The sequence below is a fragment of the Pteronotus mesoamericanus genome, unplaced genomic scaffold (assembly GCF_021234165.1).
Source record: "Pteronotus mesoamericanus isolate MK-2021 breed Mesoamerican mustached bat unplaced genomic scaffold, CSHL_Meso_final scaffold_409, whole genome shotgun sequence".
Classification (NCBI taxonomy): domain Eukaryota; kingdom Metazoa; phylum Chordata; class Mammalia; order Chiroptera; family Mormoopidae; genus Pteronotus; species Pteronotus mesoamericanus.
In genome coordinates this window covers 895271-922449 of record NW_026555316.1, presented here as the reverse complement: position 1 = coordinate 922449, position 27179 = coordinate 895271, and the positions used below count along the sequence as shown (strand labels likewise).

The following is a 27179-nucleotide window of genomic DNA, read 5'->3' as shown; positions in this document are numbered from 1 at the left end:
GCCGGCAGCAGCCACTCACATCTCGCAAGTTGAACGTGATCTCCAGGCTGGACCAGAAGTGGTCAGAGAACTCAGGGTACATGTCCAGCACCTCCAGCAGGTCGTCGCGATGGATCTTGTGCAGGTCGCAGTAGGTGAGGGCCCGCACATCCCCGTTGGACTTGCCAGGCCGTGCATAAAGGTTCAGAGGCTCTCCGAAAATGTCATTTTTCCCTGGAGGCCACGCACGGAGAGGGCAGCTCAGCCCCTGGGGCGGCAGCAGCAGCAAAGGCAGCACACACCTGTCTTTCTGAACTCTCCCCTGTTCTCAGCTCCTGGCCCCCGCCGGCCCATCCTCCCTCGGCTCCCAAAGGCAGGTGCCCAGTGTGGCCAGCAGTGCCCGGGAGGGTCAGGGGGAGGGCAGCCAGCAGGACCGGCGCGATGCTTGGCTCTGCCCAGGGCCCAGGTTTCCTTAGGTTCCAGCTTCGCCTCATCCTCAGAAACCCATGTCCCAAACACCCACTGGGCAATCCCTGAGCCCTCCTGACAGTGTTTTCAAAACTACAGATCAGAACACGGGCGAGGCTCAAGACCAACATTTGGTTTAGTGAAAGGAAGTAGGCTAGGGCATAGCTGAGCACAGCGCAAACGGGAAACCCCTAGGAAGGCTGAGCGTTGCGTCAAGAACCCGGATTTGTTGCGTTTGGGGATGTTTGGGAACCAAGAAATAAAAATCTAAAACGGCCCACCATGACAAGGGAAGAACAGGCAGAGGGCAGGAGGTTCTGCTGCCCGGGCACACCTGCCCAGGTGTACAGGTGGGGTGGAAAGGAAGGGCAAGACGGGAAGGGAGCAGGACCCCTTTGCTGGGCTTGGCTGTATCGCATGAGGCTGCAGGGAATTTAGTAGGTTTCCGGGGTAAAATCAGTCGTGTGGCCGCCCTCCACTGCGCACCGTGGAGCAGGACTTGGTGCTGCTTTAAGGATGCCATGCGTCCCTGCCTGCGGGGAGGTTCCGAAGGGAAACAGAGTCTGGGACCCTCAGAGTCCAGTAACCCTGTCCCCTGTGGGGCTCCTCATTGCTGCCCCACCCCCCGGGCCTGAGAGTGGGTGAATTAAAGGAGCCCACGGCCCCGGTGAGCAGTCCCTGGTCCACAGGCTCCACAGCAGTGTCCTCGCAGGGCTCGGGCCTCTCCAGGCCTTTGCAGGCCTTCCGGCTGGCGCCCCATCCCCACCGTACCCAGAATGGCCACGACGATGTCACCCCGCAGGATCTCGATGGAGCCCCGGGAGATGAAGTAGAGGGCAGTGAGCAGGTCCCCCGCGTGCACCAGCGTGTCCCCCGGCGGCGCATGCGTCGTCTTGAACTTCATGGCCAGGGCCCGCAGGCAGCCCTTGGTGGCCCCTCGGAAGGGCTTGCAGTGCTGCAGCAGCGAGCGGTTCAGGTGCAGGCAGATGTCGGCCTGCAGGCACTCCGGGAAGCCCTTCAGCACCTGGGGGTGGGGTGGGGGCGGGGCCGGCTCAGCGCGCCTCTCCCGGGACCCCGCCCCCACAGAGACCCAGGCAGAAGCATCCGGGTCTAGGGCAGGGCCCGCTGCAGAGCGGGGGGCGGGGGGGGGGGGACCTGGGTACCCGTTCCGGCTCCACCCCTTCTGGCTGGGCACCCTTGGGGACGCGGCCTCATTGCCCGAGGCCCCCATTTGCTTCTGCGCAAGGTGTGGAAGCCAGTTCCTGGCGGGGCTGGTTGGAAGGATTAACCAGACGGCCTACATGCAAGGGCTTGGTCACCGCCGGCCCCAAAGTGAGGGCTCTCCCAGTAAATGAGCTCCAAGGGCAAAAGGAGGGTGACACGCCTCTCAGCGTCCTCCTAAGCACTGTGACCCCCTGAACCACAGAGCGTGAGATGCGCTCACAGTACCTAGAGGCGACCCCCCACCCCCCAACCCCCGCAGCTCGGCTCCCCCCAGCCCATGCCCCGCCTCCGGGCGGCCCAGCAGCCTCACCGCGTTCATGTCGATGCCGTTGGTGTAGGACCAGGCGTGCTGGAAGTACTCCTCGAGGCGCTGGCGCAGCGGGTTGGGGATCTGGTGGAACCGGATGAACTCACGCACCCGGAGCATCTGCGTGTGGTAGCGGGCTGTGCCCGAGTACAGCCGCTGGATGATGGCCGACACGTTGCCAAAGATGCTGGCGTACATGAGGGCTGGGGGCGGGGGTGAGTGGGGCCGTCAGCGTCCAAGGGACCCGCCCACCCCTGCGCCAGGCGAGGACACACGCAGTCATGCCTCCATGTGAGTACACACACGCGCGTGCCTGACTCTCAGACGCAGAAGCCCAGTCACACGCGCCCTTGGGATCCGCCTGTGCCCTGGCCCTGGCGTCCCAGCCCCCAAACACGCCACGGTGGTGGCCCTGGAGTCTCACTGGCCCCTCTAGCATGCACCCTTGGGGGCTCTTCCCGCCGCCCCCGCCCACACCCAGCGCGCACTCACAGCCAATGAGCATGACGCAGATGGAGAAGATCTTCTCAGAGTTGGTGTTGGGGGAGACGTTGCCGAAGCCCACGCTGGTGAGGCTGCTGAAGGTGAAGTACAGCGCCGTGACGTACTTGTCCTTGATCGAGGGGCCGCCCAAGCCGCTGCTGTTGTAGGGCTTGCCGATCTGGTCGCCCAGGTTGTACAGCCAGCCGATGCGGGAGTTCATGTGCGGCTGCTCCATGTTTCCGATGGCGTACCAGATGCAGGCCAGCCAGTGCGCGATGAGCGCGAAGGTGCACATGAGCAGGAAGAGCACCGCCGCCCCGTACTCCGAGTAGCGGTCCAGCTTCCGCGCCACGCGCACCAGCCGCAGCAGCCGCGCCGTCTTCAGCAGCCCAATCAGCTGGGGTGGGAGGAGACAGTCCGCGTGGGGCAAATGAAAAGTGGAGGCACTGCAGCAGTGCAGCCCTGGGGGGGAGGGGGTGGGCATCGGAGGAGAGGTCCCCAAAGACTTCCTCCCAGAACCGACCCCTAGTCAACCACACCCTCCCACGCGCTGAGCCCAGCAGAGTCCCGTTCCCCTTTGCGCTAGCTTTGTGACAAAGGGCACGGGTTCCCCACGGAGAGAGTGAGGAGAAGGGGGCTCGGAAAGGTTCAACCCCCACCCTGGGGTGCCTGGCCAGAGGTCCCACTAGCGTCGAGGGCACTTTTGTGTGAACTGGAAGACTGTGGCCTCTTTGGAGAGACAAATGAGAAAACAGCTCCCCCTCGGGAGCTGTGCACCTGGTGAGTGGCTGAGTGGGTCAGGGGATGGGCACGGGCCAGCGGGGCAGCCCCCAGGCCCCTGCAGCCTCGCTCTGTAGCCACCCCTTTGCTCCACTGCCTCCCACGGCCCCTCCCCCTTCCACCACGCCCCCTGGCATCTGCCCCCCGCTGCTCCCAACCTACCTCCTCCGAGCCAGAGCCAAAGATGAGCAGGTCGAAGGGAATGGCGGCCACCATGTCAATGAGGAACCAGCCCTTGAAGTAGTGGACAGCGATGCGGCCAGGGTGGCTGACCACCTCCTCGTTGGCGTTGACATAGGTGGTGCGGAAGTTGATGAGGATGTCCACGATGAACATGATGTCCACGATGAGGTCCACCACGGCCAGGGGCTGGCAGGCGTAGCCGCAGTCGGGGGCCGCGGGGTCCTCCTCCGTCTCCTTCAGCAGAAAGGCGGCCGAGTAGGGCGTGAAGACAGCCGTGTAGATGACCAGCAGCAGGATAAGCCAGTCCCACACGGCCTTGAAGGGGCTGTAGTGCAGGATGGTCCAGCGGTGGATGCGCGGTGCCTGCAGCTTGTACTCCGGCAGCACGTCCGCCCCCAGGGACAGGACCTGGGCAGGTGGGGAAGGCGGAGGTGAGGGGGCGGTGTCCAAGGGGAGTCGGCAGCAAGGGAGGACAGGCTGTGGGGCTTCCGGGGTGGCAGCAGGTGACACCTCTGGTGGGGCCGAGCAGAGTATGGGGCAGAGGCCAGAACGTTTTGCTCAGAGTGCCCACCCCTCAGCCACGTGACCACAGCCACTGACCACTCCTCGCTCCGGGCGCTGCAGTTTCAGACGCAGCACAGGGGCGCCCAGCGGGCTGCGAGTCCAGGGCATCACGCAGTAACGCCCAGAGGTACGGCTGCCCGCCCGCGGTGTAGACCCCTGCCTCTGGTGCGACCCCCTCTGTTCGATCTCGCCCATGCCCCCCACCCCCACCACACGCACACACCACGGCCCCAGCCCGTGCCACGGGCCCAAGGACACCAGCCATCCAGACTTGGGCCCCTCGTCGCCCAGGGGAGAGGGAGAGAGACTGAAGCACTCTCCCCTCTGGTCCCACAGCCCCTAGCCGCCTGGCCCAAGGCAGCCCTCTCCCACTCCTGGCGAGGCACACGGAGGACCCAACCCAGCCACACGGATGCCTCCCTGGACACAGAGGGACCTGCACCCAGGCAGACATCCGGAAGTGAGACGCCCAGCACAGGTTCGCCTTTGCATCGTGCCCCTCAGCGGGCGGGCGGGCAGAGGCAAGCTCGCCACCTGGACCAGGTAGCAGCGGACACGCTCCCCTTCCTCCCCACGCCAAGCTAGAAAGAGCTGAGGCCGGCTTCCCACAGCCGCAGGGGCCGCTCTCTGTCCCCTGTGGCCGCTCCCTGCCCCTGCAGGTCATCTCTCACAGACATTTGACCCACCCAAGAAGCCGCCAGCCCAAGCTCTCTCGGCCTGGCCCACTCTGAGAGCCAAGGTGACCCACCTGCTCCTGCAGCACTGACTGCCAGAGCCCCACGTCCTCAGGCCTCTGGGCTGCGGACGGCCACGGTGCTTGCTGCCCCAAAGGGTCCCACTCACATCCAAACTGGGGATGCCCTGGACCCGCCCCCCGCCCCCACCAGATGGACTGTTGGCACAACATCGCCTCAAAAGAAGTAACTGGAAGTCCCAACAGGCCATAGTTAGGGGTTTGTCCACACTGGGCTGGCCATGGGGGGTTCCAAAGGCGCAGGATGGGTGGAGGGGGGCAGCTGGGACCTGGGGCGGGGGGGAGGTGAGTGCGTGACCTCCAGGCCCCGACTCTGCCCTGCCTTCCGCCCAAGCCGCCTGCTCCTGCAGGCAGAAAGCATGGGGCAGTGGCCTTTCGGGGTCAGCTGGGGGCTGACAAAACGGAACTGACCAGGGCCCCTGCAGGCAGGGGACGGAGTAAGGCTGCTGCCCCCAGACGGGCTGTCCGCCAGGGCCTGCGAGGCTGAACCACGCCTGATACAGTGCCCCGGCCCCTGCAGCGGGTCTGCCCACAGCGGGACCAGCACCACCACAATGCGTGTGTGTGTGCGTGCACACGCATGCAGGGAAGCCGGGGCCCCCCTCTCACGGGGGAGCCAGGCCCAGCTCAGCCACCACCAGCTCACTGCCGTGCGGCCTGGAGCCAGGGGTCCAGGGGTGTAACCTCCCCAACCGGGTGTCCCACAAAATGCTGAAGCTCCTCGAAGCCAAATCCAGGGTCCTCACTTGTGGGTGGGAAGGACCTTCCCCATACCTGTCCCCCAGCTGGGAGGGGCACATGAATCATGGCAGAGGACTCAGATGCCGGGTCGGTGGCAGCGACCGGCTGCTCGGACCCACCTTTGAGCCACCTCCAACACCCCGGCTCTGCTGCCCTCCCCCAGCCTGCTCCAGGCTCTCTGACCTGAGGGTGGAGAGGTGGCCCACAGAGTCCTCAGCCTTGGGGACCACGGGGCTGCCACCGGCACCGCAAGCTATCCCGGAAGAGGTGAACCGGGTGCCTCAGCTCCGCTGCCCTCCCCGCCACCCAGTGGCCTCTGACCCCCCTCTCCTCGGACTCCAGTCCTGATACCTGGCCCCCTGAAGCAGCCATGTCGGGCCCACCCCCAGCACGTGGAAGACCGGAGTGGCGGAGCATGAAGCCAGGGCGTCCGCTGGGCGAGGTACTGGGGGGAGGTATGTTCCTGTCCCCCCCACCCCCGTCTCCCGCCATCCTGCCTAGGCACCCGGTTCATTCCCGCTCTCCCTTTCCTCCTTCAGCATGTGGAGCTAGAAGACCGTGGCTATGGCAGCCCCGGAGAGGGAAGTCCCAGCCAGAAAAACACTGCCCACCGCGACCCCGGGGGTCCCGGCGAGGAGCGAAGTGGAGCCAGGGGTGGGAAGAGCAAGGCTGCCGACCCTCTGGCTCCCCAAATCGTCCTGCTCCTCAGAAGCCCTCTCTGGCCAGCAGCCGGAGTCAGCCCGAGGCCTCTGGGCTGCATCCTGAATCAGTGTCCCACCCTGGAAGGGAGAGGGAGGGGCCGGGAGTCACCTACCTCCTGGGCCACGAGGCTGGAGATGCGCACGGCCCGCCTTACCCGGCCTTTCTGGGCCCTGGGCTGCAGAGCCCCTGTTCCGCTTGCCTTCCTGGCAGGGGCCGCCATGGACGACTTGGCTCCCCCCAGCCTGCCTGCCCTGGGGCCCGAGAGCCAGCCGGTGCCTCACCTGCGCTCCAGCGGCAGTCCCAGCTGAGGCTGTGCCCCGGGGACTGGCAGCCTGGATCCCGGGGCAGCCTCTGGCATGAAGCCAGGGTCGCTGGGGCCGGGCCCCGGGGCTAGGGTCACCCTGGCAGTGAGCGCGGACAGCGGCCCGCCTGGCTCAGTCTGCCCATGGCCTCCTGGTACGGCCCCGCTGCCAGGGTGCTGCGCTGTGCCCGCGCCAGCCCAGCGGCGCGGCGCCGCGGTCGGAACCTCGGCTCCTCCGGCCCGCCCCTCCTCTTCCCAGGTCCCCACCCCCACCGGCCAGCCCGGCCGGCGGGCCCCCTCCCCCGCAGCCACTCCGGGCTCCTGCAGCAGCCGCTCCAGCGGCCCGCACCCCGCCCCCTCCCCCCGGCAGCCCGGCCTGTCACCACAGATTAATGGGCTCCCCAACACCCCCGCCCCGCCGGTCCAGTGCCCAGCCAGCCGGAGTCAGACAGACACCCCGGATGGAGAGGCTGCCCGGGCACCGGCAGAGCCGGGAACACACGCTCACATGGACACACAGCCACACACACGCACAGGCCAGGAGCACACAGAAGCACACTGCTGCGGGCGCGGGGGCACGGCAGACGCCCGGCTCCAGGTGGGAGCGGCGGAGCCAGGACCAGGCGGGAGGGGGACAGGCGGCCAGATATGCGGCCTGGGGTGTGGGGGAACATTCTGGACTCCAGGCCAAGGGGCCGGAGACCTGGCAGGGACCCAGAGAGCCAGAAGCGGTGGGAGCTGGGCCAGGAGGAGGGCCGCGGAGGCGGAGGCCGTGCAGGCGGCTCTCCGCCGCGGGCCAGCTGGGGGAGTTGCTGCGGAAGGGCAGGAGGCGGCCACAGCGGCTGAGGCTGGCAGGCAAGGGGCAGGAGCCCCCCACTGTCCCCAGCTTCCAGCCCTCTGCCAGGGCTTGGGGGAGGAGCTAGGCTGGCCTGGGGGGCTGCAGGAGACCTTGCTGCCAGAAGGGGGCAGGGGGCAGGAGACAGGCTGCCCCGCCACCACCAGTACCAGGCACTGCCCCAGAGGCCGGCGGTCTTCTCTGGCCCAGGGTCCAGGGACTCGATCTCTCCATATCTGTGCATCTGCCCCTGTCCCTCCCCTCCTGACGTGGCTGGGGAACACGGGTGGGCACTTCCAGGCCACCCTGGCCCTAGCCCTGGGCCCGTCCCTCTTCCTGGCTCATCGCCTTGGCCTAGAAGAATCAGGACCCCCACCCTTGACCTCTGTGGCCCTTTCTAACGCAAAGCCTGCCACTGGTCGCCCCCAGCAACCCCTCACCGCACCCTAGAGCAGACCCCTGCGGCTGCCTTTGCCCACCTGCCCTGACCCTCTCAGGTGCCCCATCTCCAGGGCACCGCCCTCCCTCTGCCTCACCGACCTTTTTGCTGCGCCGACCCTGTCCCAAGGCCACCTCCCCTCCAGCCTCCCTTTCCCCAGGACCCCCCACGCTGTCCTCTCACCCCAGCTCTGAAACCCCCGCCCCCTCCCAACCAGCAGGTCCGCCCCCCCCTCAGGAGGCCCCCACGGACCAGAGCCCTCCAACCGGTCTTTGGCCACAGCCCACAACCACCCTTTCCAAGCTCCTCCACACCGAGGGGAGAGCCGGGGACCGGGCACTTACCTGGGTGACCTTCTCAGTGACATTGTGTGTCCGCTCCTTTATCTTGGGTGCTATGATCTCCCGGTCACTGGTGGGTGAAGCCAGGAAGGGGTCGCCCTTGAGGTCCACAAAGTTGAGGGTGATTTGGGGGATCTTGCTAATGGTGCGGTAGCGCACGAGGTCCGAATCTGATGTGGAGTTGAGCAGGCCGCTGCGCAGGGGGTGCATGGCCCCTGGGGTGGGGGGGAAGCGGGGTCAGCGTGGCGCGCAGGGGGTGCGCGGCCCCTGGGGCCGGAAGGTGGGGGGAAGCGGGGTCGGCGTGGCGGGCCAGGGCCGACATGAAACTGAAGTGGAGAGAGACCGGGCCTTCCAGGAGCCAGGCCATCGGGGTCAGCGTGTCATCGAAGCTAGTTCAGGCGGAAGGGGCGGAGCCACCGAGAAACAAGGCCCGCTTGCTTCCCGCTAGAAGGGGGCACACCAGGTCGCCACAAGGAGGCAGCGAAGGAGGAAGGGCCTCCCTAAGGGCGCTGAGACCCAGCCAGAGGGCCAGGTGGGGGCAGAGACCATGCCTGTCCTGCCCTTCAGACGCCCCGTGGCCCTCTCAGCTCTCGGACACCCACGGGGAGCCAGCTCCACGGCCGCCAGGGCTCTGGGAGCACAAGCACAGAACGGGATGAATGGACATTTAATGGAGTCGAAGGCCACTTAGTGGGATTAAATACGTGCTTAATGGGATTTCCATCTCCCAGGCACCCAGGACAGGGCGGAGAGGAACGCGGCGCAGGTCCTTGGACCGGGCGGGCCTGGCGGGCGGGGAAGGGCGCCCTCACCGGTGCTGGCGTGGCGCGGCGGCGCAGGCAGCGCCCCTGCGCGCATGGCCTCGATGTCGTCGGCCGACGAGGCGCGGCGAACGCTGGCACAGCTCTCTCTGGAGCGAGTCCGGGCCAGGCTGCAGCTGGAGCCCGAGGCGTCAGGGTTGAGGCTCGGCGCCTGGGGCGACGGCTGCGGGCCGGGTGCGCAGGCGGGCGGGGAGCTGGGGCCCACCAGCGCGCGCTGCTCCTCCGACCACCCGAGCCCCGCCACGTGGTTGTCCATGGCGGCCACCTCGTCCAGAGCCAGAGACTCGCTACTGGGAGCCGCGGGTGTCAGGTCCACGTCCACGACCACGGCCCCCGGGGCCCCTGCGCCGCCCGTGCCGCCCGCGCCGCCGGGTCGCACGGACGACTCCCGGGCCGTCAGAGCCAGCATCGCGGGCAGCTTCAGGCGGAAGGTCTTGGCGCGACCTGCGGGGAGAGGGGAGGTGCGTGGGCGTGCGGCCGCGCACAGCTCTGGGTGGGCCGGCCTCGGCCCTGGAGGCCGTGCCACCCGGCAGAGGACGGTGGGGAAGAGGGAGGCCGGCCAGCGGGCACGCTCCCAGCGCGACCTTCACTGCGCAGAACTCAAGTCTCAGAAAAGTGTCTAGAAACACAATCTTATCTACAGCTCTGAAAATCATAAACTGTTTCTTGAGCCGCATACCACCGTGGGCTCTATGCAAACCACGGGTGACTCAAAACTGCGCTGGCGGGTGGCGTTACCGCCACCACAGAGGAGAGGACATGCAGGCCTAAACCAGCTGCGACTTTCTGGGGGTCCCAGCACAAGGGGGAGCAGCAGTGCTGGCCTTCCTGCCCTATGGCCCCAGCGTGACTGGCGATGCCATTTTGTTTTATTTTCTATTTTTTTAAGATGTTATTTATTTATTTTTAGAGAGAGGGGAGGTGGGGAGAAAGGGAGAAAAACATTAATTGGTTGCCTCTCAAAGCACCCTGACCAGGGAAGAACCCAAAACCCAGGCACGTGCCCTGACCGGGAATCGAACCAGCGACCTTTCGCTTTGCATGATGACGCCCAACCCACGGACCACACCGGTCAGGGCTTAACAACGGATATTTTGGAGCTTGAGAAACCACAAGGTGGACTCCTTTGCTGTGACTCTAAAGGACCAATAAGAGTTAAACCCAAACAGGCTGTCATTGGGGAGAAGGGGTGTCTGAGCCTGAATCACGGGGGCCGAGTTTGGGGCCCCCATGTGTGCAGCCATGCTGAGCACTCCCCTCAAACCCTCCTCTCGGGTAGCCCAGGCCACAGCAGGGAGCTGGCCAGTCCAGTAGCAAGGGCCAGGGGCAGGAGTTTCCAGAGAGACACTGAGTCACTGAGAGACAGGGCCTTCTGCCGAGCAAAGGGACCGGCTCCGAGGCAGCCAGGGCCATTTGGAAGGGAGCATGTCCCATCCCCGGGGTTGGGGAAGGGACCCCAACCCAAGCAGGCAGGGCTAGGACACCAGCTGCGACCCTGCCCGGAGGACCCGTGAATCCAGACTCACTCCATCTGTCATTCCATCTCTGTCTGCTCATCTTGAGCCAGACGAGACCGAGCCACATCCTTGGTGACCTCTGAAGGGACCCTGCACCCACATTCCTTCCCGCAGGGCAATGGCCTTGGGTAGCCATGGCCCCCGAAAAGGGGGACCTCGTATTCCTGCACCAGCCCACGTGCGGCTCCACTTACCTGGGGCCAGCCAGCTGGTGGGGGGGCCACGGTGATTGGCGTCACGGGCCGGGGACCCCACCATGTCCTTCTCCATCACCACCTCGAAGTTGAGGATGAACATGATGACGGCCCCATCCTCGTTCTTCACGGGCACCACGTCTACCAGGCACAGGAAGCAGCTCCCTGCGGAGTGGGGGACACGGCCACTGTGGCACCAAGGCCCCTGGGGGGGCAGAGCAGAAACCTGAAGGGGCCCGTCCCCATCCGCCTCCCCGACGACCCTCACGCCAGGGCCTCCTGCCTCGCCCTCCTCCGGCCCTGCGCCTGCGAGGCTGGGCTTCTGCCGTACGCGGCCCACGCCGGCTCGCCGCCGGCCGGGCTCTCCCATCTCTCGGTTGTCTGTCTCTCTACCCTCTGTGTGCCTGCCCCCTCATCCTGGCTTACACCCCTCTGCCCCCACCTTTTCTTCTCATTTTCCCTCACCTCTCAGTTGATCCTTGCTTTCCCTCACGCAAGCTAGTGTAACGGAGTGGTGAAGTCCGCAGACATTAGGCCTGGGGGCCCTGTGTTCAGATCCCGCCTCTGCTGCTTAGTCATTTATGCGTTATGCCTAAATTATTTCCCCTCCTTGTGCCTCATTGTCCTCATCTATGAAATGGGAGTGATGATAGTTCCTTCGTCCTGAGTTGTAAAGATTATGTCAACATCCGCTGGGTGCCTAAGGCACTGAACACTACGCACAGGTTAGTGATTCCTTTCTGTCCCCGTCCAGGCTGCCTCCGCATTAGTCCCCAGCGGTGGTGTTGGTCCCCAACAAGACACACTCAGAAGTGGACAGCGTGAGTTTCAAAGCCTTTACAGCAGTTCAACATTGCAACGATGCCTGAGCGTGTGACTTTGTATTTCGCAAAGGTGTTGGTCCGTGAGGTATTAGAAATAAAGAAAAGTGACCCTTCACCGAAGAGTCTTGAAATACGGCTCCTAGAGCTTGCATCTCTGTCTCTCCTCGTCTTCCTTTTCTCCCCCCCGCCTGCCCCATCTGGCCACCAGGTGAGGCCAGAGGTGCCCGTCTGCTCCCAGTCTGGCGCAGAGCCCCTCCCCCCACCCATGGGCTGAGAGAGGCCCTGACTCACTACGAGCCCCCGTTCCTCCTCTTCCCTGGGCCCTGCGGGCACCAGGCTCATCCCTGGCCTCCCCTTCTCCCCAGGGGTGGAGACTTCTCTCCATCTCCCTGCCCATCTGTCTTCTCTGAACTGCAGGGACCTCACTGGCCAGTGCCCGCATCCGCTCTGCAGGGCCTAGTACCCAGGACAACGCACCAGGGAGCAGCGCTGCCCAGCAGGCTTAGCAATTGGAGGGGCCAAGGGTGGAAAGGAAGGAGGGGTTGAGTTGAGTCCAGGGAGAGGCCAGCAACCTGGAGGGGCTCTGGACAGTGGTGCCTGCCGCCCAGCCCTGGGGGCTGAGCCTTGGGGCGTGCGGCAGCAATGGCCTGAGCGGACCAAGTGTGAAGCGTCTGGTTCCTGCAGACCAGCGGTTCAAACAGCTGCGGAATTCACCTTGCCGAAGAAGAGCCTATGGTCGGGCTGGCACTGCGATGGGGGTGCTGAGCCCAGGAGGGGCTGGCCAGGAATCCTCCACCCCACCTGAGGTCCTTCCACTCACCGCATCCCAGGCCCTTCGGTCTCGGCCCTTGGAACCTGAGCCAGGGGTTCTGCCTGGATCTCCCACCAGCAGCGTCTCCTGTCCCCTCTGACATGGCCTCTGACATGGCCCCACTGAGGCACAGCTGGGGTGTTGGGAGCCGCAGGGGCCGGGCCCAGCTGGAGACCGTTTGGCACCCAGAGAGCCCGCCTGGAATTTATGTCCTAATATGGTGATGGCCAGCAGAGGCCTGAACAGGGACGGGCCCTCATCGACACTTGGAGAGGCCGGGGACAGGAAACCTCAGCCCTGGAGACCCCCAACACCCACCCTGGGACCCCAGGGACCCAGGCCTCTGACCCCCATCCCTCACCAGGAAACTGGTCCCAGAGGAGTCCAGAGTCCGGAACCCAGAGGAGCTCAGCCTCTCAGGATGGCCTGGGGATTCTGGCCTGGAAGCCTCAGCGCCCTGCCCGCTGCATCCAGACTTCTCACCAAGAGCAGCCAGGGCCGCAGCCCGCAGCGCGCACAGCCAGGACCCCGGCACCCCAAGTGGCCAGCCCCCCCACCCCGCATGCTGCAGAAACTCCAAGCAGAAGCCCCCCTCGCGGCTCAGGCTGGCCCCCGCCCATCCACATGCACTCACGCCTGGTGCCCCCTGGCCTTCTCTCCCTTGGTGACATTCAAGGAATTTTTCCTTTCAAACAGCCCTGTCAGAGCCTGGCTTATTCCAAAAATGTGACCTGGAGCCCTGCCTCATGGCTGCGGGAAGTGGCAGGAGGAGGGGAGGCGCCAGCTGCTACTTTCAAGGGGAAATGGGAGGAAGGTGAGCGGTGGCGGGAGTCACCGGGGAAACCTCCCTGGGCTTCTCGGCCTCCCACCCGCCTGCCTGTCGGTTGGGTCTTCTGGGAGCTGCCCATCAGCCACCTCCAGCCCTCCAGCCAGACCTGCCTGCGCACCCCGTTCCATCCTGGCTGGGAGTTTGCGGAGGCGGGGGTCCCTCAGGGCAGCTGAGGGTCAGCCAGGCCAGGGGTGGGGCACAAGGAGCAAATTCCAGCCTGCGGGCAGGGGGGCTCTAATCCGTGCACAGCAGATGTTGGTCGGCGCTGAGGTGCTTCCGGGAGCCCCGCGCTGGCACGTGCACACACTTGCAGGGCCTCGCCGCCCAGCAGCGCCACACCTGCCCCCGCTCGCGCCTCTTCCCCCTGCGCCCTTGCCCTGCCCCCAGAGCGGCTCCCCAAGAGCCGAGGCTGACTTCGGCCGGCCGGGGCGGAGCGAGGCTGCAGTTCCGCGGGCGGCCACGCCGTGGCAGGCGCGGCCCGCAGTCCCAGGGCGCCCGCGCCCGAGCGCTCCGGGAGGTAGGGCAGGGGTGGGTGGAGGGGCCCGCGCGGTGGAGTCAGGTGGCCTCTGCTCATTGTTGTCAGCATGACCTTGGGCAAGTCACCGCCTGTCCCCGAGCCCCGGGGTGCTTGTCTGCCGCATGGGGAGGTCGAGCCCACCGCACGGGGCCCGAGGGAATGAATGACATGATGTGTATGAAGCGGGAACGGGACTCGCGGGTGGTCCTGATAATGAGAGAGGGTTGAAGGGAGAGACAGGTGGATGGGGAACAGCCACGGAGAGGCCCCGGGCCCCCTGGCTCACGTGGCTGATGCCGAGAACACCTCACTCACACGCGCCAACCCCTAGCCCCAGCTGCAGGGCCTTTGCCTGCCTCCTAGGGCCCGGGATACCCTGCGCCCTGCGGGGATGGAGACAAGGAGAGAAGACACAGTCATGCAGAACCCGGCCTGGACACGCTCCAGGCACATGGTCCCCGATCCCGGGGACGGGCACTGTCATTCATTGGAACACAGCGCTGGCTTGCTTCCATCTGGTGCCAACCCCGAGGGCATCCTCTCTGCTCAGCGTCCCCTCCCAGCCGAGCGCCCCACCCACAGTCCCAAACCGGATTTCCCACCCCTGGTAGCCCTGGCCTCAGGCTTATCATGGCCAGGCCTTATCAATCAGGGCGGCACGGGCTGGGGAGCCCAGCTGGGATCCTGGGTGTCCTTGGGCAAGCCCCCAGGTCAGACCTCGGCCTGCAAGCTGGGTGTCGTCACAGCTCCTTCAGGGGTGGCTCCTCACCGCCCGCGAGGCTTTGCTGAGTGCGTCAATGTGAAGCACTGGGGCAGCGTGAGCCACACGGGCGGGGCGCCTGCCCTCCCCGCGCCGGGGGGGTCGGCAAGATGGAGGAAGAGAGAAGGAGCTGGGCAGAGGGACAGGCCCCGGGGAGCAGAGCGGATCTGCCTAACCATCGGGCAAGCTGGGCAACGGCTGTGTGACCCTGAGCAGTTCATCCACCTCTCTGAGCGTCCGACTCCCTGGGGGAGCAGCAGGGATAAGCGGTTCCTGCCCGGAGTGCCAGACGAGATGACAACAGATGGCCATGTGGAAGCATCCAGAGCTGCACTGAGACAGGGCGCTGGGGCCCTGCAGGGAAGGTGACCCGGTCCCCTCCCTGCCCTGCTCCCAGCAGGAGAAGCTGAGCCCAAAGTCACGCCGAGGGCAGGAGGCTGGGGCCCCAGGAGGCCCGTCCGCCCCCAGGCACAGAGGCTGTCTCCCTGCAGCCCGGGGCTGTGCAGTGTCAGGTTATATTTAGCCTGGTGGCGGCGACAGGAAGATGCAGAAGGAGCGGCTCCTGGACGGGGGCCACCGTGTCACTAACATGGCTCTGATGGGCAGCCAGGGGCCTAGGAAAGCCAGGGACATTGGAGGCCCGGGGACAGAGCGGGGGAGCCTGAGAAGCCAGGGAGTGAATGAGTGTGTGTGCCTGAGGGACAGGGAGAGTGTGTGTGACGCAGAGAGAGACCACCTGCCCGCCCAGAATAGGGGCTGAGTGAAGCCGACACCCCCAGAGTGGCATTGCTGCAGGGTTGCAGCTGGGAACCCCGATCCAGACCCTGACTCCCACGGGGGTGGGGGGAGCGTTTCCAGACAGACCCTCCACCACTCTCCCAGCCTGACACCTTCCCAGGGACCTGGAGGGCCACGCGGAGGGTCTCGGGGGCCTACATGCAGGCAGCTAGACCCCCAAACCCACTGCAGGGGGCCTGCCTGCGTCGTTTCCACTTCCCGGCCACAGCCCCGGCCTCCAGAGAAGAGATCCTTCTAGAAAAGCTCAGGGCCCAGCCCTGCCCTGCACCAGCCTGCTGGGCGCCACTCCACCTCCTAGGGACACAGCCTCCTGGTCTGTCAAGTGGAGTCCCTGGCCCTGCTCCCCAGGAGCCCTGGGAGGTGAGGCGAGGCTCCACTGCTCCATCTCCTCCCAGCCCACGCCTGCACACTCCACCTCCTCCCCCGGTTTCCTGGAGTCTGTCCCCCCGAGGATCCTTCGGGACCTGTTGTTCCTGTTCCCAATCACATCAGGCCGTCCAGCCTGCCCCGCAGCTGGGCCCCCACGCCTGCACCCGCCGGCACGTGGAGTCCCAAGGAGGAGGCCATCTCCCAGGCACCCCAGCTTAGCCGCCGGCCTCTGCGCCGCTCCCCAAAGGCCCGGCCCCTCTGCTCTCTCTCTGCTCTCGCCACCCCCCACCCCGGGACCCACAGCCGGGGTCTCTTCTAGGATGGCCCCACCCAGCCCACATGGAGGTTTCGCACTAAGGACTCTTCTAAACCTACCTCCCTGACTTGGGAGGTAATTGCATGCTGGCTTCTGGGGTGAGCTCGCCCTGCCCCTCAGGATCGGAGCCCTGAAGCTGGGGTCAGGCTGGCTTCCCAGGAGGCACTGGGAAGCCGGTGTCTGAGGACTGGCTGTGGGCTCGGGGCAGTGGCCACGCTGGCACATGTGTGCAAACAGGGCCAGCCCCCCACACTCTAAGCCCCGTTTCAGATCCAAGGGTACCGGCTGTCCTTCCACAACTTAGTTTGCCCACTTCAAACCACCCTGAGTCTAGACGGCAGCTGGAACCACCGTGGGAGTTCAGGGGTTCTCTTACTGAAGTGTCGTGAACACCGGCCAGCAGCTAGCATGGTACATGGAGGCTGGCCACCCAGGAAGATGGGAGCCATGGGGCAGGGGGTCACAGGTGTGGCATTTCTGGGCCTCAGGCCCCTGCCAACCTGCTTCCCCGTGACCCCCCTCCCCATCGGCCATGTCCACCAGGAGACAACCTGGGGGCCGTGCCCATCCCCATGGCTCGGCAAGTGTCTAGAACTGTGCCCCATCTTAGCACACAGCACACCCCAGAAAGCCTGGGGGTGCCTTGAGGACAGCCCACCCTAATTCCAGCTCTCAGGCAGCCAGAGCTTCTTAATCATCCCACCGGGACTTGTCCTCCCTCCAGGACTCGCCCACCTCCCAGGACGCCGGGACGCGCCGACGCAGACAGGCACGCAGGAGAGACTCCTGCAAAGTCCAAGGAACATGCGAGCGTCAAAGCACGTGACGGCGACCCAGACATAAACAGGGGAGCCCGGCCTTTTGTGCGGATGGTAGGATCCTCTCCCTGAAAAACCAACCCAACCCACAGGGAAACCATTAGAACTAACGACAGAGTTCGGCAAAGCTGTCTGGGCCGGCTCCTCCCCACCCGCACAGAGCGATTGGAACAGGCGGTCAAAGAGAAGACGGCTTTCATAACGGCAAGAGGCTAATAAAACAGCAAGAAACTGAGCAAGAATGCACAAGGCCTTTAAGGGGGGAAACAAAACAAAACAAAACTGTAAACTGATAGAGGATACAGAAATGATCAGATAAATGGAGGGACAATCCAGGCCCTTGGGTGAGGCAAATATTATAAAGAGGTCCGTTTTCTCCCAATTCATCTATAAAACCAATCAAATTCTATTCAAGATTCTAATGGGGCTTTCCTTTCCGGGAACTCAATAAAGCTTATAATGGAAAAGAGAGGCCCACCTTCGGACAAAGAATAAAGAGAAAAGGTTTGCCTTTCCAGATACTAAGATACAGTAAATGTCATAGCTTTTTTAAAAGGTGGTTTTGATGCAAGAGAAGATAAATAAATAGTTGGAACAGAATAGAGAGAACAAAGGCAGACCCACAGATATCACAGGGTAATTAGCCAGTGATACAGGTGGCCCCACAGATCAATGGAAAAGAACAGGTTGTTTACTAGACATGTTGGGAAAATTGGCTCCCAACATGGAAAAAAATACAACTTGATCCCTACTTGACTACCACAGACAGAGGTAGGCTCGGGATGGATCAAAGGCGCAACCAGGAAAGGTAAAACAATTCAGTAAATAGAAGAAAAAGTACACCTTTGCAACCTCAAGATGGTGAAGAATTTCTTCAACAAATCTTCAAACGTACAAACAAGGCCAACGCTCGCTAAATTTGTGTCAACATTAAGTTCCTTTGTTGGCTAAATTTAACAGGCAACTGAATGTGAGAAGATATTTGCAATAGCTTGATTCAGCAGGAACTGATACCCAGAATACACATGTTGAATATTTAACTGTACGCACTTGCGTTTCCACATACACAAGCAACTCGTGCAAACCAACGGGAACAAAAGACAGCAGCTTCCACGGAGGAGCCAGCAAAGGAGACTGGCCGGTGACTGACAGGAAAGCAAACCCAAGAGGCTTCCAGCCTGAGAGGTGGACCCTCCGCCTCACGCCTCACAGCGAGTCAAAGACATGCAAATTCCAGCAGCACGCGCTCACCTTCACTTATTAGACTGGCAAAAATTGGAGAGGGAGCTGCCCCCGGCTGTGGCAGAGATCTGGGGGGACGGGAATCTCGCGCTCTGTGCAGCCGGGTGACGCCCGCGGCAGCCACCCTCGTGCGCAGTCGTACAGGACTTCGTTGAATAGACATGGTAGACCCCATGACCCAGCAATTGCACCCCCGGGGATGTAGCCCGAACATGCCCTCCTATGAGTCCCAAGGGGCGTGGGTGAGCGTGTTCACTGCAGCATTATTTACGGAGACGCTTGCTCCAGAGCGCCCACCCGTCCACCACCCACCCCCTCCTCCCGCCCGCCCTGGTGAACATGAGGCAGACACACCCCACAGAATATGAAGCTACAGACTAGATGCTTGGAGGGACTCAAAGGCAGGCTCCTGGGTAGGAAAAGTGAGCACCAGAATACGATCGCTAGCAGAGACCATTTACATAAATTAAACCTATATGCCTCCAGACAAAATACACATTTTGCAAGAACATATGCAAGCAGCGCATTTGCAGGAAGTACATTTGAATGGTTGCCTAAGGGGAGGGTAATGGGACCGGGGAGTGAGAAAAGAAAAAAAAATCAAGTGGAAGAGAAAGAAAAAAACAATAACACAGATATCGTGGTTTCCGCGATTTGGGGGAGAGGCAGGAGCTGGGGACTATGGAAGCCCGGGGAAGGCGGAGGGCGAGTGGGCGAGGTCCTGCGCAAGACACAGGGTGGGGAAGAGCTACAGGAAACGAGGACGCTGAGACCCTTGCCCAGGGTTGGCCAGGATGTGCCTGAGGCCCCACGGGCGACACCTGCCTCAGGGCAAGCAGAACGAGCCTTGACGCTGGCCTCTGCCTGCTGGCCTCTACCATCTGACTTTCAGCACCTCTCCCAGCTGCACCTGGGAGGCCAGGTGTTTGATCCCATTTAGCAGGTGAGGAGCGGCTCTAGACCCACGTTGGAAGCCACGTTTCCTGGGGCCCGGAGCCCACCACGCCCCACAAGGGCTCTCTGGGGAGAAACAGCGTATGTGGCGGTACTCAGCGCTGGGCAGGGCTCTAGGGCAGGAGGGGAAAGCTGGGTTCACCTTCCCACTCGGTTGGGTCACCAAGGGCCAGCCCCCTCGCATTTCCCAGCAAGAATGTCCCTCCCGGGAAGACGGACAGGAGACCAGCCTGTCAGAGGGCGTGAGGACTGCCTGCCCGAGAACACGCGTCCCAGCCTGCAAACTGCACGTGCAGCCACCATGACCGTGCCCGTGAGCGCGGCCCACGTAGCTGCCACCGCCCCCAGCTTGGCTCCCCCACTCAAGCCTCCTCAGTCCATCTCGGAGTAGGGGGGGCACTGGGAATCCCATATGCCTTCCCTGCACCCCACAACATCCCCCACACAGCAGAGCTGGAGGACTCCCGGACCCCTCAGGCCACCTCTGCCGGCCCCACCCTCCCCTGACCCAGACAGCCTCCCCATCGGCTCCGCCCATCCCTCTCGGGCCTGCTGTCTGTTAGGCTGACACCCTTCCCTGAGGGAGCTCGACTAGGCTGATTCCCTTCACTGAGGGAGCACGAAGGAGGCCCAGAGGTGGAAAGTGAGTTGCTCAAAGCCACACAGCAGCTTGGTAACGGAGCCAGGAGCCACCCCAAGTCACTGACGCCGGTATAGGCTTGTGCGCCAGCACGCTGCCCGCCTTGTTCATTCGTTCCCTCACTCATTCATTCCTTCAGCTCGCACGCATACTCTGAGCTCCCCCTATGCACTAGGCACAGGGATTCAACAGCGAACACAGCAGACTGCTGCCTGCACCCGCGGAGCTCAGAGTCCAGGGGGAGAATCCGGACCTCGTGCCGAACTGTGAGCGAGGGATACAGAGGGCCGGGGAGAAGACCCTGCCCGGCCCTCCCAGCGCTTGGTGTCACCCAAATAGAGAGGGGTTCGTTCAAGGCCGGCCGCAGTTCACAGCTCGGAGACCTCCACGGGCCCCGCCCTGCGGCCAGGAGGGGAGCCGCACCCATATCGGTCACCTGTGCCAGGTGTGCCTCCACGCCCAGGCTCCGGCCCTGACCCCAGGGCCCGCCTCCCAGGGCGGGAGGGAAAGTTTCTGTGACACTCCCCCACACCAGGGGCTGGATAATTCCACATCCCTCCCCGCACACAGAGGAGCACACAGGGGAGGGGCGACACAATAGAATGTGTTTGCCAAGAAAAAGGCTCACCCCCCACCCAGGCGGAAGGTTCTCTAACAGAGGTGTTTCAGGCACCCTCGGGGAAGGTGTTCAAGTGGGAAAGGGCTTTCTTGGAACCTGTGAGGGCACACCCCGCCTCTGGGCAGGAAAGAGGCTCCGGGTCTCACCCCTGCCCCCGCACCAGCCCTCCCGCGGCCCACAGCCCCCCTCCCCAGAGCCCTAGGCCACCGTCAAACTCTGCTCCCAACGCAGCCGGCCCTGTGCAAATATTTACATAGCTCCTCTCCGGGGGCTACAGCAGACACAACACAGAGGAGCCGCCCTCCTGACAGTCTCCAGACCCCGGAGGGGCCAGGAGCGGCCTTGCCCCTCTGCCCTGGCCAGCCTGCCTCGCCTCTGCCTCCAGGGATAGGAAGCCCCCGGCCGGCCAGGCTCCCTGCTCCCACTTAGCAGCGCCTCCTCCCGGGGCCTCAGAGGGAAGGTGCCGGGAGCAGCAAGCCCTGGGCACCTGCAGGTGCCCTCCCCTACCCCGTCTCAGAAGGCCCAAGGTGGAGGAAGTCCTAGTGGCTTCCGCTGCTCAGGACAAGTGCCCCTACGTCTAACCTGGTCCCCAGGCCTCCCCCATGTCAAGGACACACCTTGGCACCAGCCCCCGTCTGCCCAGCAAGCCCAGCTCCATGCGCCCTGGGGATGCAGGGCCGCTGAGGGGGGAAGGCAGGGGGGTGGTCTGGGGCCTGCAGGTCAAGGCCTGGAGAGGAGGGAGGAGATTGGGTGTGTGAGTCTGGGGAGGGGTCAGCCATGCTGGAGAAGGAGGGGGGTGGAAGCGTCACAAGCAGGAGTCTGCTTTGAGGGGACAGGCAGGAGATGGGGAAGTGGTCTGCGGTGTGTAGAGGGTCACAGGAGGCCCCTAGAAGTGGCACTGGTGCCAGAAGTTGCTTGTGTAAGCACCTGGAGGCTGGGGTCTGAGTCTGGGGACCATAAACCAGTGGGTCTGGAGCCACCTCTGGGGCTCAGGCTCCCCACGGGCACTGGGGGCACTAGGGCGCAGGCTGGCCGGCTAGCCCTCTCCCCTCCCCCAGCCTGCAGCTCAGCTGTTACAGTGGGGGCCCTCTGACCCTGTTACCATGGCAACCAGCCTGCAGCTGGAGCAGAGAAGCAGACAGACTCTTCTCTAGAGACACCCCCATCTCCACCCACACACGGGCTCCCGGGGACACAGGGACATGCAGATCAGGCCAGTACAGGCCGGGGTGTGGGGAGCCAGACAGAGCCCCGAGGGGGAAAGGCTCAGGGGTGCTGCTGGGAAGAAGAAGCGAGACAGAGGCAGGGAGGAGGTAAAGACAAAGGGGACAGAGAGTCAGCAGGGAGGAAGCCCTGGGGACAAGGAAAGCAGTGGAGACCACGGGCACAGGCAGACAGGCCGCAGGGCGGCGGAGGCGGGGCACGGAGAGATGGCAGAAACAAAGAGCAGAGGGACCGTAGGGGACAGAGAGCAGGGGACAGAGAGCAGGGGACAGAGAGCAGGGACCCCCTCCAGGCCTGGCAGAGGGCGGTCCTTGCTCGACGGGACCCAAGGCCAGCCCCGCAGCGATGTGGGGGTGCAGGTGCACGCCACCGCGCTGCTGCCCAGGCACGGCCCCAGGGCCACCGCCTGCCAGCCCCACACTGCCCGAGGCTCTGCTCCCAGTGCCCCCTTAGGCCTGGGCCTGATGCGAAGGGGCACGGACACAGGGCCAGCAGGTCCCTGGCACCTCGTGTCTCGCCCTCCAGCACAGGCCCCCTCACCCCCAGTTCAGCCTCCCTCCCTCCCAGCAGCCCCAGCAACTAAATAACGGAGCTGTCTGGCTCCAGGCCCTGATACTGCACAGAGCTAGGCCAGAGGCACCGACACGGCACAGCTGTCCGCACCGGCGCCTGCCAGCAAGAGGCCCCGCCTCCTGCCCAGCCACCCACCTCCCTGGGGCTGCAGCCCAGCACCCCCCTCCCCCGTGGCCGGCCCAGGCAGAGACCCTGAGGAAGGCCTGCGCAGAATCAAGAGGTGGCCCTGACATTCTACGCCTCCCTAGTCTGCCCTGGCGCAAAGGCGGGAGCTCCTGCAGGCACAGCCCAGGTCAGGCCGTGGCGCACCTCCCAAGGGTCTGAGTGTCTCACGGCAGGAGGGAGGGGAGGCGGCCGAAACCTGTCTGCATCCTCGGCCTCCGGCGCCAGGAGAAGTGAGGATGCACAGGACCCGAGGGCCCAGGCTGGCCTGTTGGCCAACAGGAGATACCTGATCCCATGGAAACTACGTGAGAGCAGGAAAGGGGGCAGGCAGAGATGGCTGGCCCAGGATTTTCTGGGTCATGGCCCTGTTTGGAGCAGTAACCGGAAGGGGGCAATGAGACTGAACCTGGGCAAGGGGCTGGGGTTCTAGTCCCACTCCCTCCACTGATCTGCTGGTAACTGGACCTCGGCTTCTCAGTTTCTCCATCCATAACTCGAGTGAGTGATGCTAGCCTAAGTGGTGCTCAAGGTCCCCAAGGTTCTGTAACAGTGCCTCTGCCGGAGGGGTCCCTTGGCCACCCTCCCCCACATGAGCCAGCCTGCAGCAGGAGGGAAGGCGAGCTTCCCACGCACCACAGCAAAGATAAAAGCGCTGCGGCCCCTGGCACCGAGGGGCCCAGCGGGCATGCTATCCCAGAAGTAGAAGCAGGCTCCAGGCAGGAACCTGCTTACCTCACACCACAGAATTTCTGGTGTGAGACCTGAGCCCAGAGCTTAATGTATTCACATTCTGTTTATCACACTGATGGTTTTCAACTTTCAGAATAAAATCGTATGTCAAGTGCATCTACAGCTGCCCCTGTATCTAGCTGGTGCCATTTTTAATATGAGACAACAATGCAGAATGGGTAGGGCTCCGCTCAGACAGACATGGTCCCATTCCCAGCTCCGCCACTTACTAGCTGGGTGACTTTGGAAACGTTTCTTAATTTCTCTGACCTTGTTTCCTCATCCATAAATGGAAGGGGGGAAAAAAATGTATCTACCTCCCAGGGTTGTTGTGAAGATTCCGACAGATAATGTAAGTGAAGCGTTTAGCACAGTGTCCAGCACATAGAAGCCACCCACCCATGTTTGCTAGTACTAGATGGCCAGGCAGATATAAAAGCAAATCTGCTCCGATGAAGGCTCTGGGAGGCATCGGTGAGAACGCAGACAAAGGTCCTGCCTTCAGAGTTTCCACCTAGTCCGTAGCTCCTGCCTCCTGGCCAGAGCCCCCATGTGCTGTGAGCAAATCTTCCTCCCCAGGGTCCCAGGGACAGTGACCCTCCGATGCTGTGCAGCGATGTCACAGGCTGGACACCCCTACAAAAGCAGGGCCATGGGGGGATATGAGCCACCACGGGGCAGCCTCGGGCAGCCCTGAGCATACAGGGGAGGTCCCAAGAGGTAGGGCCAGGGGCATGGGGCTGCTGGCTCCCTCTGCCTACCCCCAGGTCTACAGCAGGTAAGCTCCCTGCGGGCAGAACCCTCCTGTATTGCTCACTGCTGTCTCTGCGCGTCCTTGGGCTCAGTAAGTGCTCATCGGGTACACACGGGTGGAGCAGCAAGGTCTGGGCAGCCATGGGCAGTCCAGAGGCACCTTCTGGGGCCACCTGCCCTGCCCCTTACAGACCTGCCAAAGCCCTGCTGCACCGAACTCCCAGAGCAAAGCCCACCCCACCGCGACAGACATGTTGTGGGAACAGCCCCGCCCAGAGCTCTGTTTATGCGATCTCTGATCTCCCTCTCCGGAAGCCCAGAGCAGCTGGGCTAGGAGGCAGTGGCTGAGCTGAGACACCTGGCGCAGGGAGGGATGGCAGCAGGCGGGGCCCCCGACGGATGAGACAAAGGGAGCTGAGGTTGGGGAGAGGCACACACCTCATGCCAGGTGCAGCTGAAGTGCAGAAGAAAGGGGGCAGGGGAAGGGCGGCAGAGAGCGAGCCGGAGTCCTGCGGGCTCCCCACCTTGGCCCTCAGTGACTTCTCCCCGGAACGGTCAGTCACAAGGCAGGGTCTGCCCTAGGATAGCTAGGTGAGTGCCCAGCCGCCAGCCTGACCCCATTACTTCTGTCCACGCACGCACCTGCCATACCGGCCGCGCCAAACTCCAGCCTACCTAGCTCAACGTGCCCACATCTGCCCAGGGAGGAAGGAACCAGAGGTGCCAGGCCCACGGCCAAGGAACCTCTTGGCTACCCCGAAAATGTATCCCACCGGCGTGAGTGAGGCGAAGACACCCTGATCGCCTGCAGCCCCGATGCCCAGCCCTCGCCTCCCACCTGGCCCACTGCAGAGGCCCCAGCTGGGGTCACGGCGCTACAGAACCCCGCCCCCGCCAGGGTCCAGCCATGCTCCAGCTGCCCCCCCCCGCCCCCCGCCGCACTGTCTCGGTCCCCACACCCGTTCTTCTCGGCCCCGCCCTCGCCGTTTGGCCCCGCCCCGTGTGGCCCCGCCCCCTCGCTGCGGCCCCGCCTACCATCCTTCCGGTAGAAAGCGATCTCCACTTTGCGCTCTTCCGCGCCCAGCAGGGCCTGCGCGATCTGCGCGGCGGCGCGGCGCTGAGTGCGCGGCCCGTGCAGGAAGTCGCAGGTGCAGGGCCGCTGCATCACCTCCGCCCGCGAGTAGCCGCACAGCTCGCAGAAGCCGTCGTTGCAGTAGATGACGGCACAGTTCTCCACCCGAGCGTTGGCGATGATGAACTTGCGGCCTGGGGAAGGGAGGTGGGGATAACCGGGCACGTGAGCAGGGACCCCTGCCTCGAGGGCTCCCAGCCCTTCCCTACACTCTTTTGTCACACACTGCTTCCCGCCCGGGGACTCCCCGCCCCAGGGAGCACAGCGGGGCCTGGGGTCCCCAGCAGGGGGCGAACGCAGCTGTGCCGACACAGGTGCCTCTGCTGGCGCGCCCCCTCCCTCGCCCGGCCCGCGGACTGGCTGCGTGGCTTCCCCCGGGCTGGCGGCCAGCGTCCTGCCACCCCCTCCGCGCCTGGGGCTGAGGCCAGCCTGGGCGGGTGTCAGCAACGCGTGTCAGCAGCCGCGGCGGAGGGATAAACACTGGGCCTGGAGAGGGAGGCTGGGAAGGGCCAGAGATGGCGGCCAGCCTTCCCTCTGCACCGGCTCCTTCAGCTTCTCTTCCTCCCTAGACTGGGGGCGCTCCCTGGGCACGCCTTACACTGGGGATCCCCAGGGAATCACTCTCCCAAGTATCAGTACTTCCTGGAAGGGCAGTCCGGGGCTAGGGAGTGGGCGCGCCAAAAAGGATGAGGAAAGTACCACGTGAGCACCTGCTATGCTTCACCTCATGTAAGACTGACAACCCCAGGAGGTAGGCATCCCGTGTTATTGATGAAGAAACTGGGGCTCAAAAGAAGTTCAGAGCCAGGCCCACAGATGGCAGCTTGTAAATGACAGAGCCAGCTTTTGAACTCAGTTCTGGCAGAAGATGAAGGAACAAGCCAAGGGCCAGACAGAAGCCCAAGGTCATGGGGAGCAAGGAAAGGGACCTACAGCTCCAACCCTGGGAATACCTGGAGCTCGGGGCAGGCCTGAGACCGTCGCTCACTTGTAAGAAGATGGACCCAGGAAGGGGACCTCCCCAGGGATGTGAGGGCTGCCTCAGCTTTGCCCCATCAGGGAAGAGGTGCCCGATGGACCCTCTTCAGCTAGACTCGGCTCACCGTCTCCACGCTTGCCCTGAGAGCCAGGCTGGCCGGTGAGCAGCAGGCAGGCAGCAGAGGTTTGTGCCAGGGAAGATGCTCCGGGGATAAGAGCTTTTTATAAACACAGAAGTTTCCGGCCACTTTGGCTTTTAATGCTGGGGCTTTCGGTAGCAGTCGGAACTCTGCCCCCTCCCTCCCCTCCCCAGCGGGCACAGCCCTCCGGCTGCAGCTCTGAGTGATCCGAGGGACAAGGCCTAGGCTGCTGCCGCCAGGCCTCCTCCTGCCTTCCTCAGCCGCCCCTCACTCTGGCCTCCAGGAAGTTACTTTCTGAAGTTAGGTCATCTTTAGGTCAGTTCCCTGGGCCCCCCAAAACTCCCAGGCGGCAGTCAACCCTAGGAGGCAGAGCTCTCTGTCACTCGTAAGCACCCCTGACTCAGCCTGCATCTCCACCTGGGCCCAGGGCAGCCCAGAGCTCCAGCTTCGGAGGAAGAAGAAAACCACTTGGCCCCCACTGGCAGGCCGGCGGAGAAGAGCGAGTTTCTTCGAAGGCAGGCCCCACCCCCACCCCCTCACCGAGCTCCCGGAATATGGAACAGAAGGGACCTGAAAGGCTCCTTCTTCCCAGGTGTGGAAACTGAGGCTCAGGCAGGAAAGAGAGTCACTCAAGGTCCTGTGGCAATCCGTGGCAGAGGCGGGCCCAGGCGCCCGGCCCCCAGACCCCAGCCCAGGCGCCGGCGCAGCCTCCTGGAGCTGCGGGAAGGAAAGCCCATGCCCAGCGGAGCCTCCACCACGTCGGTCTCCTCCCCCGTAGGGTCATGTTGTTCCTCCATCAGACAACGCCGTCCATCAAACGGACCCCTCCCTCCACCCACCGCTGTTACAAGTACACGTTGTCCTGTGTTCACAGGGTCACGGGCAAGGAATGTCACCAGCTCCCCACTCCCAGGGCCCTTGGCAGTCACACCCGCCATGGCATGGGCAGCCTTGGGGACAGACACATGCCCTCAGGGCGGGTGCAAAGCCCATGCCCAGAACAGTCGCCTAGCCCGGGGCATTGCTGGAAGCCTCCCCTACCAGGCCAGTTTAGGGGTGCCGTAGTCCCCACAAGGGGCTGGGGGACAGGAAACACCACCACAGGGGAGCACAGCGCTGAGGCTGTTAGACCCTCAAATCCAGGCTTCAGCCCGTGACGCCCTCTCACCCCAGGCCTCGCAGTTTGTAGCCTTGCGCACGCCACCTCCACGCTGCCCGTGCAGGGTCAAACTCAGGGGTGACACCCCCCCCACACACACACACACACATCTCCCAAGGGCAGGTGAGGCGCTGATCCTGCACGCTTGGCGTCAGTCTCTCACAGTACAGCCAGGACGGGCACCTGCCCGGCCCCG

The 27179-nt window shown here is 63.8% G+C and overlaps 1 protein-coding gene across 4 annotated transcripts in view; it reads right to left on the bottom strand.

The window, feature by feature from the left end:
• The window catches only part of KCNH2 (potassium voltage-gated channel subfamily H member 2), a 31440-nt gene that overhangs the window by 3786 nt on the left and 475 nt on the right, over positions 1–27179 (bottom strand). For 3 of the 4 annotated variants that reach the window (XM_054593446.1, XM_054593443.1, XM_054593445.1), the window contains exons 2-10: positions 24610–24840; positions 10634–10798; positions 8914–9366; positions 8105–8316; positions 3404–3832; positions 2471–2858; positions 1982–2181; positions 1219–1471; positions 20–213 (exon numbers count right to left, since the gene is read on the bottom strand). In XM_054593446.1, coding sequence (XP_054449421.1) covers positions 20–213; positions 1219–1471; positions 1982–2181; positions 2471–2858; positions 3404–3832; positions 8105–8316; positions 8914–9366; positions 10634–10798; positions 24610–24840 — 2525 coding nt within the window. Of the gene's footprint in view, positions 1–19; positions 214–1218; positions 1472–1981; positions 2182–2470; positions 2859–3403; positions 3833–8104; positions 8317–8913; positions 9367–10633; positions 10799–24609; positions 24841–25809; positions 25902–27179 lie in introns of those variants that run through there. The other variant, XM_054593444.1, reaches the window with a different exon arrangement.